The sequence below is a fragment of the Nilaparvata lugens genome, chromosome 3, assembly GCF_014356525.2.
Source record: "Nilaparvata lugens isolate BPH chromosome 3, ASM1435652v1, whole genome shotgun sequence".
Classification (NCBI taxonomy): Eukaryota; Metazoa; Arthropoda; class Insecta; order Hemiptera; family Delphacidae; genus Nilaparvata; species Nilaparvata lugens.
The window spans coordinates 34,552,809-34,570,923 of NC_052506.1; the positions used below are offsets into that span (position 1 = coordinate 34,552,809).

Genomic DNA, 18,115 nt, shown 5'->3' on the forward strand with positions numbered 1-18,115 from the left:
GCGAGCAATATCTGTATTTATTTATTTATATATTTGGTTATACAGTATATCTGGTTATAATATTTATATAATAGTTCTGTATCTATTTATGTCCAACGGATCTCGAAAACAGCTCCAACGATTTTCACGAAATTTGGAACATAGGCTACCGGTAAACCGGGGTGACTTTGTTCCAATTTTGGGGAGTTGAGATTTTAAACCGCTTGCAATCAATACTCGAGTTGCAACAAATCTCTTGACATATTTTTTTATTGTATACTGCAATGTTTGAAGAGTACCTATTTCTCATTATAAAAAGTTAGTATTTTTCTCTACTTAAAGAAAGATATATTTTTACTTTCCTTGCCCTATTACCATAGGTAAGGAAAGTATTCCAAAAAAAATTAAGGTACCCCAATTTCTAAATTTCTATACATTTCAAGGTCCCCTGAGTCCAAAAAAGTGGTTTCTATAGTGAATATTATTATAACTTATTTGATAGAAACCTTTTGCCTGTTATAGGTTTTATAGACCTTTGATTTTGCTCGTTTTTCAGTTGCACCAAGTGGCTATAGATGGAACTACCATTCAATATAGAGCGCATGCGTCATTATGGGTGCTTGTGTTCAAATAGTGTGGCGTAGTCAGAGCAGAGGCGATAGACGTAGACGTAGTCACAGCTTATCGTGTTTATAATGAGCTTACGATCTCTTCACTTTTCAAAATGGTTCATATTAACTTTTGATGACTATTGATAACGATATAGGATATAGTTACTGTACGATATTACATTTATTCAAGCCATAGAAGCCTTGCAGAAAATGCAGACTTGTTAGTAGACAGCTGGGCCTGGGCGTGGCTGGGCGAGGTTTACATCCAGCATCTCCTTGATTCAAGTAGGACATTTTCATGAGTTTCTGAGTACCGGTAGACTAGGCCTACTTAAGACTGGACTACCTAATAACATGTTCTCGTCTTATCAGTGCTAACGTAGTGAGCTTACGACCTTTTCACTCATCAAAATGGTTCGTATTAACTCTTGATGTCTATAATTGATAACGATATAGGATATAGTTACTGTACGATATTACATTTATTTAATAATATCTATAGTTATTTGTGTAACTGGTGCGTAAATAAGTGAGGGATTGCTGCACCGAGAGAAATAGTTTCTTTCACGAGCCACAGGCGAGTGAAAGAAGTTTCTCGAGTGCAGCAAACACTTTACTCACGAGTTACACATTAAATGTTTCCAACAGTTACCATTGAATATGAAAAGTGAGTGATTAGGGGAAATATGTAGTTCAATTCATTAAATGTTTGTAATTTTGTAGGGGTTTTTTGCTGATGATGAAGATTGCAATCAATCATTCCACACAAGAAATTCCCTCAGAAGAGGGTGTAAATGACCTAAGAGATGATATTCCAAAGCTATCTCAAACTTAATTATTTTGATATCCCATCTATAATTATTAAAATCACAATTTTTAATGTGAAAAGTCAGTAATGTCATAAAGGCCTATAATATTTCTGTCAGAAATTTATTCACAAAAACAAAATAATTATACCTATCTATTCATTTTCAAATATAAAATATAATTGTTAACTTTTTATTAAATAAAAAACTGATTTTTAAAAATCAAACAGTTTTGAAATTAATTGATTAAATCAGATTAATAAATTATTAATCGTATATATATATATATATATATATTATATATATATATATATATTATATATATATATATATATATAATATATATATATATATATATATATATATATAATTGACTATATTATTTTCATATACCATAGCTATTATAGTGAGGTCCACGTTATAATGTTCAATTTATTATAAAATTATAACGGCAGTGTTTGATTAGCAATGATATAGTTATCATAGTTACTGATTGAATATGTTCCATATTTAAAAGTATTGTGTTGGTGACCTTGTTATTTTTTGATAGGATTACAAGTTTTGTGTTGGTGACCTTTCTCGCTTTGCTCTGTTGCCAGATCGTCTTATAACATGTAGAATTAATAATTAATTAACAAAATATTTCATCTTAATATGAAAATCCATTATTAAATTATTGAAAAAAATATAATTTCTTTGCTTAATAAAATATAATTGATTATTTTAAACAAGAATGAACAGTTCGAAATTGAGTGCGATGGCCAACTATTAAAGCAGACTGACAACTACCAGTACTTGGGCACAAACATAAACTGCACTGCCAAGCTGCAAGAAGAAGTGAGACAAAGGACTCAAAAAGCTATGCAGGCATACTATTCACTCAGTAGAAGCATTTTTGGAAAGGCTGAGATGAGTAGGAGAGTAAAATCAAAAGTTTATGTTTCAATCATTGAGCCCATCCTGTTGTATGGAAGTGAAAGTTGGACAGTCAATAAAAAAGAAAAGAGCCAAATAAATGCGGTGCAAATGAAATGTCATGTGACATGGGAGACAACTGTTTCACGGATAGCAGCAGAAAGAGGCAAGACCGTGAATCAGTTGAAGAGAATGGCTATGGATTGATTGATTAGCTGCCTTTATTAAAAACCTAGGAGGGCGAAGTTAGGGCGCAGCCGGCCCTCTCTTACACTTAACACTCCAATACAATTCTAAGTAAAACTAAAACACTGTACAACAAAGATTATAAGATGAAAAAAAACTAATTTTACAAAATAATAAAAAACTTCCAAATAGCGAATGAAAGAAAGAAAAAAAATTCTTTCTAATTTGAATCAGTGAAAAGAATACAATAAGAAAAAAGAGAAAAGTGAAAGTGAAAATGGAAGAAACGTCAGTTCAAAATCCATAGATCATTTCGATAGAAGTAGAAAAAGAAGAAAGAGAGGAATAAATTGAAGAAGGAAGAAGGGACACACACACACACACACACACGTCAAGATTCAGTGAACATTCCAGCCGAGTCCACCACCTCTGATCCACCGCAAGACAGCCGCGCCGAACCGACGATGTCCCTCAACAAGCCTTAGCACAGCAGGCAGAGAATTCCACAAACTACAGGCTGTCACAAGGAACGACTTGTTTTACATAACAGTCCTATGTGTTGGGACAGCCAGCAGATGGATCCATGCCGCGTTCCTCCACGACCAAAATCACCCAAGTAACGGTACTCTACTGCCAGATACTTAGGGGTTTTAGTTCTCAATATCTTATAGAGGAAGCACAAAGCATGATGGACAGAGAGCAGTGGAGAAGATGGATCCGAGGCGACCACCCAACGCTGTGAAAATGGCACATTGGGTTAGAAAAAGAAGGAGAAGAAGATTATCAAATTATTGAAAGAAATATCATTTCTTTGCTCAATAAAATATAATTGATTATTTTAAACGAGAATGAACAGTTAATATTACAACCTGTATCAGCTACTGTCTATAGAAGACATTGAAAAGACAGAGGGTCGGCAATGTTGCTCTCCTATCTTTCTCCACTGCCTTTTCTACTTTCCTTGCCCTATTACCATAGGTAAGGAAAGTATTGCTTTCCGAAAAAATTAAGGTACCCCAATTTCTAAATTTCTATACGTTTCGAGGTCCCCTGAGTCAAAAAAGTGGTTTTTGGGTATTGGTGTGTGTGTGTGTGTGTGTGTGTGTGTGTGTGTGTGTGTGTATGAGTGTATGTGCGTCTGTGTACACGATATCTCATCTCCCAATAAACGGAATGACTTGAAATTTGGAAGGAACTTAAGGTCCTTACAATATAAGGATCCGACACGAACAATTTCGATCAAATGCAATTCAAGATGGCGGATAAAATGGCGAAAATGTTGTCAAAAACAGGGTTTTGATCAAATTTATATACCTAAAATAGTCATTGATAAGCTCTATCAACTGCCACAAGTCCCATATCTGTAAAAATTCCAGGAGCTCCGCCCCATCTATGCAAATTTTGATTTTAGATTCCCGATTAGGCTTCAGATATAATTTAAACAAAAAAATCCAAGTGGAAAAGATTGAGCATGAAAATCTCTACAATTAATGTTTAGTAACGTTTTCACCTAAAATTTAAAATAAGCTCGAAATTCGAGAAAATGTTATTATTTCAATATTGCAAACTGTTGGCAACTGTTGATTCTATTAAATCATTCACTATGAAGAGATAGCAGACTTTGTGTGTCTCCAGCGTTAATGTCCTGTCACCAGCTGGCTTGGATTTTTGAATAGTAGATTCGAGATGCTAGACTCGTGAACACTAGCGTCAGGTGATAAATTTTCATAATGGCAAGGAAAGTTGTGTGAGTGCGCCACACCAGATTTTTTATTCATGCACTTTCAATGTTATTTCCATATCCTGAGAAAGGACGGAGTGAGTCAATTTTGTTGTCCAACGAACTTGACCTGTAAAATGTTCGATGATACCTGTTTAAAATTTGAAGCTGATTGATCAATTCTTTCTAAAGTTATTATAGATCATACAAACATACGGACAACAACTTTGGCGTTCAGTAAAGCTGCGTTTACACCAAAGTTTTTAACAAAATGTTTATTTCTGCGTCCTTATAAATTCTATTAGATTGAACATAACTTATCATACACAAGATGAATATATGTGTTTGTCAAGTTCCGTTCAATCTAATAGAATATATAAGGACGGAAAATAAACATTTTCTTAATAACTTTGGTGCACCTCAAGTCAAAAGTGAGAACTCGTTGACGTTCGTTCAATTATCACACACTAGCTAAAGGGTAAGAGGGTAACAAGACTAGAAAGAAATTGCCACACACGCACTAATTATAGGATAGGCCTAACAGGACTAAAAATCACTCAGTATAATGTTCCATTCACTATTTTACTTATTTATTATTCTATTCTGAAAACTGAAGTTCCAGAGTTGATCCTCTAAAACTGGAGGAATGCTATCTACGTTATTAAAGTACCTACTCTATTTTAATTGAACTGAGATCAATAAGCTTTATCATAGAAATTTAGTATCAAATTTATATATTTTATAAAATCTTCTTAGTCTTAGTATCGTAGCTTACGCTATTTAACATTGAATGCTAATGTTTTCAGACTGAAGGTGAATATGAAAAGGGCATAGAAGAAGTGGAGCTTGATGATGACTTTATTTTGATGGATGATGTGCAAATTATTGAAACTAGACACGATGATCATGAAGAGGATTCAATCATCTACCAACAGGTAATAAAATTTGTCTAATGCTCTAATCTATTCAAGTGAATTCAAGATTTTAAAGAAATCTGTTTAATAATTGAATTAGGGTTGCGATTTCCTATTTTCAACTCCGTTGAAAATAGTCAACACCGTTGTCCGTATGTTTCTTTGTTCGTGTATATGTTAAATACAATAATTTTTTAAAGCTTTGATGAAAATTTGACGCTTTCAGGTATGAAGTGGGACTATGAAGCAAACTGCGTCATTGAAATTCTGGAGGAGGAAAAAGTATTCTGAGGAGAGGGTGCCAAAATGATGTTGAAGAGGAGCAACAAAGTTGATAGGAATAGAATTAAACTGTTTTTTTTTTGGTGGGGGAAGGAGTGGGGTTTACTCAATTTGAGGACGCTAGTGTTAAATGTTTTGTATAAATATTTTTAGTACTTTATTCAGCATTGATTCTGAATTTGGGGGATCACTCCTGTACTTTTAATTTGGCTTTCTATACTTTTTGAAGTAGAATGAGCATTGTAAATGAATACTGTAACCAAAGTACCTGGAATACATTGAATTGCATTAATTGACTGTAAAATTGCTATTTGTTGAGTTTTATGATGATGTTGCTTAGGATGATGCCCACATGAGCTCCTCCAGGCTTGTGCGTGGGTAATGAGAGATGAGTTAATCTACAGATTTAGGTGGGTTCCAAACCACCAAGAAGCGATTTTTAAATTCATGAAATGTATTTAGAAGAGTTCATCTCATCCTTACAACGGGAGTAGCAGGTGCAGGAAGCTTAACTTATCTTTTAGATAGCTTATCAGCATGGCCACTATACCAATCGCTTCCTAACATACGTATCATATAAAGATAGATAGAATGATACTTTTAATAAATATACTAACTTGATATTTGATGTCACTTTTAAAGACTGGGGATTCCATATAGACAGTGTCACGAACAGTTGTGAGTTGGTTGCTAATTTGGCTAGTCAGGGAGGCAGCATACAGCTTCTATAAAGGGGCTCATCTTCAAGCTCTCAGCAAATGCATGTAGAGTGACCTGTAATTTATGTTGTATTTCTTTATACCTAGCAATTTACCACGTGGTAAATTTCTCAATGCACTAGGCAACTTATTGATGATCCGAATGTCTGCAGATGAGTAGCTATTGTACGAGCTACTCAATCTAGTATGGGAGGCCTCAAGGTCAGCTGCTTAGCGTGTATCATTGTGACTGTGGATTTCACCTCTTCTTGTCAAGGCTTCCTGGTTGTCCATCAAGCGAGTGAGAGAGCTCAACACTTACTGACTGTACATGGTGAGGATCCCCATCTACCAGAAAAGTGGTTTAAAGTGGTCCCCACTTGCAGAAAATGTCATTGAGTACGAATAGCAACACATTCCTCACTGCTGGCATATGCCCCCCCCCCCCAAAGGATTAGTCCGTACATGATGTGACTGTGAAAGAGAGAGTGATACAGTGATACAATATCACCATACTCTCCCTGTCTACCAAATGTCTGAGCTTATTTAGCAATTAGAGTTCCTAGAATGCTTCCTGCACTCTTCAGACACATGCGGTGACTCCACTCCAACATTTCATCCAGCCAGAAGACAAGCAGCTTTCCTGGCTCTTGTTCTGCCTCCTGTCGTCTCAACGAGCAAATGAGAGTGTTTCTTGTCTTTTGTAAGCTTGAGTCTATTCGCTGACAACCAATTTTTTGCATCACTTCGTTGTTCTGAAGACCTCACACATGCCCCACCACTTGTTGGACCTCTGGCAGTTATAGTGGTGTCATCAGCAAAAATCACTACTTCCTCGATTGCTGTCAGTCATAAGAAGAATGAAAAGCAATGGTTCTAATATTGAGCCCTGTGGAACAACATACTGAACTTCTCTGGTCCTTGAGGTTTCCCCCTTTATTGAGACAGCTTGCATTCTATTTTGCAGTTAGTTTGCTATGGGCTTGAGCACAGTCGTTCATCACAAGGTTTTTATTAGAAATTCATGCAGCACAGAATCAAATCTCTGAGGTCACACATTGGGGGCTAGGGCTAGGGTTTCACCTCTGCTACCACCCTCGAAGGCACTTTATATTCTGCTAATCAGGCTGAGCAATGCACTTGTAATGAGCGTCCATTTCTAAAACCGTGCTGAGATGATGTCAGGATTTCTTATTCTGGATATATAGTCAACGTATCTACAAGTTGTAATATTACATTTTTATTGATTAAAATCGAATCTTCAATTTGATTTTCAAAATATTAATGAAACTTGATAGCAAATATCGGTGTAATCGATATGCGGACTTAACTTTTTACTGAAAATTGATCAGCTAGGTACTCAAATGTTGGACAACTAACTTTGACAAAGTTCTTTTTCTGAATAAACACATAATTCTAAACAACATAAAGGGTAAATAAATTTTCAAAACAGTTTTAAAATAAAGTTTTATTGAAAACAATAGATATAATGTTTGTGGACTTGTGTTCTTTGCTAGTTGACAATTGATGACGTGTTTATGCTTTGAAGCTCTAGGCAAAATATAAAACTTACAAATTGAGAATACTTATCTATCGTTGACAAAAATTTCAACAGCAAATAAATGTTGAAATTTTTCTAAATAATTGAAATTTAAGATGTTTTATTTGTGATCTAAATGTTTTTATAAAGTTTATTGACGTTATTGAACATATGTGAAAAGTAGATTTAAATTTTTCTTTTCAATTTGTGTTAAATTTTTCGTTTAATGTTGAAAGCCTTAAGCCTGCCTTGAAACTTGTCAACGATAGATAAGTATTCTCAATTTGTAAGTTTTATATTTTGATCTTTATTTAAAACAATAATTTATGAGTTTTAGTGAAAGTTTTGAATCTATTTTGATGAACGTATCAAACATAATTGTAACCTCAGTCATGTTTAATCTATGCTCGGTCCATGTATGATTATTTATTCTGATGTAAACTGAAATTTTTAAATCATTTAAAAATTATAATTTGATTTGCTCTGAACTGGACTTATTATTCATAGGCCTTAAATCCATTCATAATTTATCAAGATATTAGCATATTTGGAACCAATGACTTTCCTTAGATGATAGGTGAAAGCTAACCAACCTATTTGGATAACATTTGGTGGCAAAGTTTATCAAGACTTAATAAATTATGACACAGTGTGTGGTGAGATGTAGTGATAATTCATTCATATAATTGAAACACAAATATTTTTATATATTTAGTCAAATATTATGAATTCATTTGGATAAAAACACTTGCATGTTTCAACGCCAAAATGGTGTAATATTCAGTGTCAAACATCTTTGTGTTTTGATTATAAATATTTATATAAGTGCTCTTTGGATTAGTTGCTACCCTTTTAACTCAGACCAAAATAACTCCATATTTTTTCAGATTGAGGATGATGAGTTTAGAAAAATGTATGAAGATGATGCTCATGATGTTGAAGGAGAAGATTATATCTTGATGAAAGATATTCTTCTGCAAGAAGATGATTGTGGTGGTGATAATGATGATGATGTCGATGACCACTCTAAGCATGAGGAACACGTTGAATTTGGACAGTCTTCTCCAACTATAATCAATGATAACATTATTAACGAACAAGAGGTAAAGAAATTAAGCCCATTCAGGATAAATAAAAATGAACAAATGTGAAATCCAAACAAGTAATGTATGCTATAATTTATATCCTCCCTGTTGAGTAAAATTTAATTATTTCAAAAATATGACTTCAGAGAATTAAAAATTCTTCAAATAAATCGATTAAAGATGATATGTGCACAATTCATAATTGAGAATGATATTGTATGTATCAATGTATAAATAAATGATAAATGAATGTATAAAACTCAAGCCAGGTTGACGGAACTGTTTATGTACATATCGTCATTAATCTAACTGGATGAACTACTGTAGTAAATAAATTCAACACTTCCACTTCAAATTCAAGGAAAATTTTAGACAATCACAAGAAGAACCAATAATATCTTTTGCTAAGATTCGAACTTCAAACCCTTAAAAACCATTGTTTAATATCCCAAAAAAGTTGTTAGCGAGCAGGAGTCTAAATTCTAAGTATTATTGCAGGAATGTTTCATAAATCGTATAATCAGTGGTCAAACGCCGCTTGTTTAGTTCAAACTGTTTCCAATTGTCTTCAGTCTTCTCTTTTATATGTACATTTTAGTCTATTCCATGTAGCAATCAAAATCAAATCCAAGCAGAAGTTCCACCATTCATTTTGTCCATTAATGAACTACGACAATTGACAATGAACAATAAAGTTGGCAATGTTTTGAATTACGGTGCCGGTTCAATATTTTAGTATTTTTCCTTCACAAGAAAGGTGATTGTAAGGATCCGGAAAATTACAGAATGATAGCTCTTTTAAATATTATGGTTAAAATATTTACAAAAGTATTGGAACTTAGACTCGCGACGTGGGCAGAAATGTGTAACGTGCTCCCAGAAGGCCAATGTGGTTTCAGAAAGGATAGGGGTTGTGTAGACAACATTTTTGTTTTGCATTCCGTAATAACCCATTATGTTGAAATGCGTCATAGGAATATATTTGCACTATTTATTGACTCCCAGTATGCGTTTGATAATGTCCCCCACTCTAAATTGTGGTACAAGCTTGGAAGCATGGGAGGAGTTAGCAGTAAAATTATCAGATTGCTCGATCATGTGTATAGCCATGCAATATTAAAAGTAGGTGATAATATCATTCCTGTGGAGAGGGGTGTTTTGCAGGGCGATTCCATCAGTCCGCTGCTCTTCTCTCTCTATGTAAGCGATATAGAGGATTATTTCAGGAATCAGGGTTTACACGGTGTAAATATGAATGGCCAGTTTGATCTATTCATGCTCCAGTACGCGGACGACATTGTAATTTTGGCTGACAGTCCTTCAGACATGCGTAGAAAACTTCGGTGCTTGGAGACCTACTGTGAGAGCATACAATTAAAAATAAATACGGATGTAAAATAAAATAAGACAAATAAAATAAATAAGACAAAGGTGATACCTTTCCACAAAGGAAGATTAGGGAAGTTTTTACCTTTTTACTACCTCAATGACAAAATAGAAATCGCAAAAACTTATATACTTGGGGGTTGAGTTCTCCAGTTCAGGTAGATTCAATTATTTTTGCTCATCCATGTGTACAAAGGCAAAGAGCATCGGTGCAGCTATTAGACATGCTCTGGCTAAGGCGAAATGCAATACTTGGGAGGGTAAAATAAAGTTATTTGAGACTGTCTTATTACCGGGAGTATTATATAACTCTGAAATATGGGGTCTGTTCAGCATAGAAAAAATTCAATGTCAATTTTTCAAATGTCTCCTTTTCTTGAATGGCGGCACTCCTGACTGGGCAATCTGTATTGAGTCAGCAAGGTTCAAATTGGCTTTCATTGTGTTCTGTTAAGACGTCAAATGGTTGATTCGAATACTGGAAATGCCAAATAGTAGATACCCCAGGAATTGTTACGATATTATGGTATCAGAATTAGCGCAGGGAGGAATTGATCATTCAAAGCTCAGATTCAATTGGGTACATTCACTAAAAAGCCAGTTTTTCAATGCCTCAGCAGAACGCTATGAGGAGCTTATAGAAGCATATTGTGGTAATCTGTACAACTTAGATGTAGGAAGAGCCATCGATTCCCAATCCTCTCCCAGTTTCACGCAGTTGAATCCAAATTTCATTTTAGGTGAGCAGTTCAGATATAGATTGGCCTTTTCAAAGATTCGTTGTTTATCCCAACTAAGATTGGCTAACGACCTGAGTATTTACCTGTATGTTGAAGGGAAGGGTATTTGGATAAATTGCAAAGAGCACTGTCCAATCTGCAACTTTCGAACTGATGAGACCGTAAAACATTTTTTATTAGTATGTCCCATGTATTGCCACATCAGGAGGCAATTCACTGCAAAATTTACTTAGAATATTGTAAATGACGCAGATAAAGTAATGGTACTGCTATCCAACTTGAGTGTAGAAAAAATTAATTCCGTGTACAATTTTACAGTAGAGGCGCTCAAATAAGATCAGAGATACTAAGCATAACAGGTTGAGCCGGCAGTGAGTCTTTTTAACAATCGCAGCAATTTAATCATGACGTTTCACTCAATTGAATGAATTGTGCTATCCTGTTTGTAATTATAATCAATGTTTCCATATTGTTTGTGTATTTTGTCTGTTTGTATCATGATGATTGTGACTTTGTATGGGGCGTGGCCCCGATTGCAAATAAAGACATTTATTATTATTATTGAAAAATATTTTTTGTCTTAATAACTAAGTAGCCGGAGATCAATTCTGATCTCAAGACTAAAATAGTTGCAATTCAAAGCAGAGACTCATTCACTCTTTCCCAGATCAGAGGCTTAGAAACTTACGTACAATATTAGTTGTACCAAGGACTGCTGCTTTCTGCATAATTCTCATATGCCAGTTCTCTAACTTCAGTTGTTCCATTGCTTGTCTCCATTCTTTTGTGACCAGTCCATTGGCAGACACTACTATAGGGATTATCACCACCTTCCTTAATTTATACATATCTTTCAGTTCTTCTGACAGGGGCTGGTATTTTCTTTTCTTTTCGGCAATGGTACTCACAAGATTCTCATCAAGGGGCACTGCCACATCAATAATTATGTAAGCCTCTTTATTCTTTCTGTCAAACAAGACGATGTCTGGCCTGTTAGCCTCCACTGCTCTGTCAGTTGTCATACAACAATCCCAAAGAAGTCTTCCCTTTCCACCATTCAAGACCATTTCTGGCTTACACTTGTAATAGGGCATCTCACTCGCTATCAACTCATATCTTTTCGCCATTGCCTGATGAACCACTTTGGCCACATTGTTGTGCCGCTGCAAATACTCTGTATTAGCTAGTACAGAGCAGCCACCACAAATATGCTGTATCGATTCTATGGCTTTCCTGCAGAGCCGACAGCTACTATCCACTGTGAGTCCCATCACATATCTTTTGTAAGCTCTAGTGCTGATTACCTGGTCCTGAATGGCAAACATGAAACCTTCAGTCTCACCGAATATTCCACTAGTCTGCAACCATTCAATTGATTCTTTTCTGTCAACACAATCAGAATAAAGTGCTGCAGCAAATCTTCCATGCAGCTCTTTCTGCTTCCACGCTTCCAGCCTCTCTTCTACTGTACTGGCTGTTAGCTGTTGGACTCCATGTGCCAGCTGCAATGGGCTGTACTCCCTGTCTACCAGACAAACAGCCTTTAGCAGACCACTGTTTGCATTCTGGAAGTATTTCCGCAGTCTGTCTTCCTGTTGACGACACATAGTCTCCAGACTCAAGAGGCCTCTTCCACCAATACCTCTAGGCAGGTAGAGCCTCTGGATTGAGCTACGGGGGTGATGAAGTCTATTCTTTGTCAAAGTTGTTCTTACCTTTCTGTCAAACTCTTGCAAAGCTGTATCTGTCCACTTGACTATGTCAAATGTATACATGGCCACAGGGACTGCCCAGGTATTTATAGCAGATATTTTATTCCTAGAGCTAAGCCCTGTTCTGCATACCTTCTCAAGTCTTTGCACAGTCTTCCTTTGAATTTCTCTTCTTATGACAGTATCAGCTCTGCATAAGAGCTGAGCAAGACCCAAATACTTGTATTCATCTGGCCTGCCTAAACTCTGAATAAGCACTTCCTCAGTCAACTGTATAGCTCCATCACCCTCTCCTGATATTTGGCCTCGTTTCACATGCAGCACTTTACACTTTTCCAAACCGAATTCCATACATATTGAATCACTGAAGTTCTTAACAAGCTGGAGCATATTTTTCAACTGGTCTCGGTTGGCAGCATAAACCTTCAGGTCATCCATATATAAGGAATGTGATACCTTCACCTGAGGATTTCTTTTAAGCACATACCCATAGCCTGAGTCACGGAGCATTCTACTCAATGGGTTTAGAGCCATACAGAACCACAGGGGGCTCAAACTGTCCCCCTGGAATATGCCTCGACTGATTGGGAGACCTTGTGTTCTGTATGATTCACTACCCCATCCCACCTGTAGTGTGGTCGTCCACTGAGTCATCACACCAGACAAGAAGTTCACAATTCCTGGGCTCACTTTATACAGGTCCAGCACATGCCTCAGCCATGAGTGAGGGACTGAGTCAAAAGCTTTCCTATAGTCCACCCAACCTACAGATACATTGTGGGATCTCTTTCGTACTTGCTGGGAGATTATGCCATCAATCACAAGCAACTCTTTACATCCCTGAGACCCCTTGCGACAGCCATTCTGTTCAGGTGCTAATAGTTCATTATTTGCTAGATGCTCATGGATTTTCGCAGTCAGGACTGATGTAAGCAACTTGTATATTGTTGGCAGGCAGGTGATTGGGCGATAGTCCTTTGGATCAAGTGAGTCTTTCTTCTTTGGCAGCATGTATGTTATTCCCATTGAGAAACTATCTTTGAGTACATCTGGTTGTTGAATTGCTTCCTGGAACAGATTTGCCAGTACAGGATGTGTACTGGGTAGGTACTTCCACCACACATTGTGGATACCATCTATTCCAGGGGCTTTCCAATTTTGAGTCTTGCTGATGGCCTTTTTTACATCAGCAGCAGTGATCACTACTTCTGCCATTCTTGGCACATCTTGAAGGGCAACATTCTCGTCCTGCAGCCAATAAGATTGGCTATGCTGCTTTGGTACTGACCATATTCCACCCCAGAACTAATTATTATTATTACTATTATTATCATTATTATTATTATTATTATTATTAATTACGGTGCCGGTAGCCTAATCGTCATTTTTGACAATTAAATATTAATAGAACCTTCGTTTTGGTGCAAACCTCCTAAATTGACCCAATCGAGACTCAGTAGATGTCAATATAGTTATGCAATGTATTACTAGTAATAATACAAGCATTACAATTTGAGTTTTAAAAATATCCTACAATTATTTTAATATTGATGTTTTATTTTTATGTGCTCATATGAAAAATGTTGTTTTCAGGGTACACAGCTATTGGGTGTTGAAAATAGGAAGCAAGTCCAACTGAAGACAGATAAAATACTCAAAAAATCTGATTGCTTACAAGAAGGTAATAATAATTTAGGAATAGTAAATATTTATATTTTTATTTAAATATAAAAATTTATATATGTTTATTTAAAAATTCATTCATTTTTTTGGTAATCAAAAGATTTGTTCGTACATATCATGAAGCTTTGACCTTTTTAAAAAAGTGTAAGGTAGGAAGGACATGGTCGTTTGGGAAGATGGATTCTTGAATTGCATATTTTTAACATTGGGTGGGAATTTGTAGCAGGAAAGGATAACATTTTGCCAGATATCATCTCCAGAACTGATTATGAAGGTAATTTAGAAAATCGAAATTCAAACGAATTCAGAGTACTAAATATTATCAAGAGTGACAACAAGTTAATTGAAATAGTAAAGAAAATCAAGGCAATTCAAAAAGATGATGTTTGGTTGAAAAATGTAAGAGATAAGTTAGAGACAGTTCGTCTACAAGATGTACTGCAAAGAAGATAAAGGATACCTGAGTGCTTTTGAGCTGCGACAGGCTCTGAATTCGGCCGGATATCGGCTCAACAATCACATTCTGAACATATTGGTGCACCGCTACGCATCCAAAGAGGGCAAGCTATCGGTCGACGACTTCATGATGTGTGCTGTCAGGCTAAAGTCCATGATAGATCAATTCAAAGGCCGGGATCCAAACAACACAAATGAGGCGACTTTCAAAATCGATGATGAGTGGGTGGAGATGACTTTGTATTCATAACTTCTAGTTTCTATTATTCTAGTTCTAGTTCCTATTAACATTTTTGTGGATAAAAACTGTAATGATGATTGCGATATCTGCAATTTATGACGTGCAAGATGTATTTTACTAGACTTTTTTGCATAAAAACTTGTACTAAAGCAAAATTAGTGGCATCCCGACACATATTCATATATATATATATAGTGGGGGCCACATTTTTTTCTCATATCAGCAAAATCAAGATGAATCTAAATAGAATAATTCAGAAGGAATAATGATTTATTTTACTATATATATATATTATATATATATATATATATATCTATATATATATGGTTTTATTCAATCACAGTATTCCTCCACTAAATTTCCATAACATCTTTCTAGGCTAAAGTTGAAATTTATTAGTTTTTTCTGGTATCAAACGTTCGATTTATCGGCTGTAAACATTCACATTCTTCGTCCTGGTGTAGAGAAAATGGCAATTTTGCATGATTAGCTTCAGTCAACATGTGAGCCCGAGCTGAAAGCAATTCCTGTGAAAACTTTGTTTTGATAACTGCATCCATTATCTAGTATTATTTCATAAGTGGTAAACATCTCTGCTCACACAACTGTACTTATAGTATGTAGCATCAGTCGTAAGTACCTATTTTGTAGCATCCTTATTAATATCCTATTGAATTTTACAGATCTAGTGCCCCAACACCAACCAAAGCTGCAATTGAACTGTGCAGTCATAGAAGAGACTGCTGAAATTTCAGAAACCTCAAGAGACAAATATTCATCAATATTTCTGAAAGTAAATGGCGTTTCGTCAGTTTTGGGTAGAACAATGACCGATAATGCTAATTCAGAACTTATATTAATAGGTGAAATGGTCACCGAGCCTAATGTGCAATACCACCCTGGCCATAAAGTACCCAGGTTTAGTCGTTTTTTCAAATGTATATATTGCAATTATAAAGCTCGTACCAAGAATAAACTAAAAGTACATTACAGAGTGCATAGCTTAGAAAAGCCATACGATTGTAAAATTTGTGGAAAATGGTTTAAACAAAATCATCATGTAACTGAACATTTACGAATTCATACAGGCGAAAGACCTTTCAAGTGCTCTGTCTGTGAAAAAACATTCATGAGGTCTCATCACCTCAAAAGACATTCCATCCAACATCATAAAAGATAATTTTTCAAAGTACTGTACAAATATATTAATATGATCGTAATCTTTTCTTTACATTTTGAAATAAATCACAGTATTTTGTTGTGCTCTATAAATATAGTTTCATTTGAATCTGTATCCCAAGACCAGAATATCATATGTAATTATTATTTGAATTTGAAAACTTTTTAAACTATTGATGATCATCAATGTTGTACGTTGAGCGGAAACTGCTATAGCCTATGCTATGATAATAACATTAAGATTAACTGTAGCATCAACTCTAATATAGATTTGTCTTTATTTTTCAATGCTGGGTGAAATGAAATATACAGTAGAGCTCGCCACTACTAATATTTGTAGTTGATGATAATGAATTGTAAAATGAAGATTCAAATAAAATTCTTATGAGTTTGAAATGCAGATACCGTCCCGAACACAATGAATAAGTTTCATAGTTTGCTTAATTTGTTATTCAATTTCAATTTGGTCCAGTCAAGGAAAGGTTATAGAGGGAAAAGTTGTGAAGACAATTTTTGACCCCGCATTTCTGTTTAGGGTAGTAAGGAGGTAAACATATCAAAAGTCCCCACCCCTGTGCTAAGGGGGTGGGGGTGGTTTAAAGGTACCATTCTTTGGTTTCTCGCATAAAACTCAAAAACTATGTATCTTAAGGACTTGTCTGTCATAACACAAATAAAAGCTTACATAATTTCCTACAATATTCATTCCACAACTTTCTTTTATATCTCCTCTAGTTTTCGAGATATCCGCTCTTGAAGGTGTGACATTTTTGAAAAAACACGTTTGCCAACAATTTGTTTTCTATTTTTGCTCTTATAACTTTTTTAAAAATCGATGGAAAAAATCCATGCTGATCATGAGCTTATAGGGCATTAAATTCTCTTCAATTTTATGTATAATTTCACACTTTTACAAATTTCTCTAGACCTTTTGCAGCAGCTTTAGTGATGAGTGTGAAATCTCCATTTTTGCAACAATAGACCATTGGACAAAGGAATCTGGAGGAAATGTTTTTAACAAAATATTTGGCATTGCAGCTTTGTTGAGACTATTCAGAAGGAGAAAATATCAAAAGTCCCTATTCCCAACTCATGTGCTGAGGGGATGAGGGTGGTTTAAAAGTTGAATTTTTCAGCGTTTTGCTTCCACGTTCATATCTTGAGTTCAACCGACATAACTACTCAAAAATGAAGCTTGATAAATTCTCTACACTTTTTGTTCAGTAAAATTTTGTGATATTCCCAACAGTTCCCGAGAAATTCGCTTGTAAAGGTGTGTAATTCTTAGATTAACAGGTTTCTTTCAGGGCTTATAACTCTCCAACAATGCATCATAAAAACTAGTGATGTGGATCGGGAATATTCCCAGTGGGAAGGAACTTATGATTTGGCAATATTTCCAAGGCAAAGCAATTTATGGGAACTTAAGGGAATTTATAAAATTGTTCTAAAAATAATTGAAATTGATCAATCCCACTCATATTTTACATCAATATAATCAATAAATCATCATTCTATTCGATATTGATCAAGCTCAGCCACATTCTACATTGATATAATCAATAAATCATCATTCTTTGAGCCTGTTTTTGCTCACTCACTCACTGTCTTTTTACTCATATAGTCCAGTCAATGTAAGATTATAGAGGGGAAATTTTGGAACACAATTTCTGACCCCGTAGCTCTTTTAAGGATGGTAAGAGGGTAAACATATCAAAAGTCCTCACTCCTACCCCCTGTGCTAAGCTGGTGGGGGTGGTTTGAAAGTGCCATATTATGTTTTTTGCATATATCTCGAACAATATGCGCCTTTAGGAAATTTTTGTTGAACACAATCATAATATTAAAGCTCAAAAATTATCCTACAAGTTTCATTTCCAACATTTTTCCATATCTCTCATAGTTATCTATTTATGAGCTCTTTAATGTATGACATTTTGAAGAAAACCCCTTCCGGCTCCGATTTTTTATCTTTTTGGCCT

The 18,115-nt window shown here is 35.3% G+C and overlaps 1 protein-coding gene across 3 annotated transcripts; it reads left to right on the plus strand.

The window, feature by feature from the left end:
* Positions 1 to 601: 601 nt before the first annotated feature.
* Positions 602 to 16,230, plus strand: LOC111049839 (zinc finger protein 470). 3 transcript variants are annotated; one of them, XM_039423609.1, is made up of 6 exons: positions 606 to 1,004; positions 5,024 to 5,152; positions 5,358 to 7,937; positions 8,539 to 8,754; positions 14,168 to 14,255; positions 15,638 to 16,230. In XM_039423609.1, the coding sequence occupies exons 4-6, from the start codon at positions 8,563 to 8,565 to the stop codon at positions 16,132 to 16,134; spliced, it is 777 nt and encodes a 258-aa protein (XP_039279543.1). In that variant the 5' UTR covers positions 606 to 1,004; positions 5,024 to 5,152; positions 5,358 to 7,937; positions 8,539 to 8,562; the 3' UTR covers positions 16,135 to 16,230. The 3 variants fall into 3 exon arrangements, with proteins under 3 accessions (XP_022191706.2, XP_039279543.1, XP_039279542.1); XM_022336014.2 differs by lacking the exon at positions 5,358 to 7,937 and having other exon boundaries at positions 602 to 1,004; XM_039423608.1 differs by lacking the exon at positions 5,358 to 7,937 and having other exon boundaries at positions 606 to 875.
* The last annotated feature ends 1,885 nt before the right edge of the window (positions 16,231 to 18,115 follow it).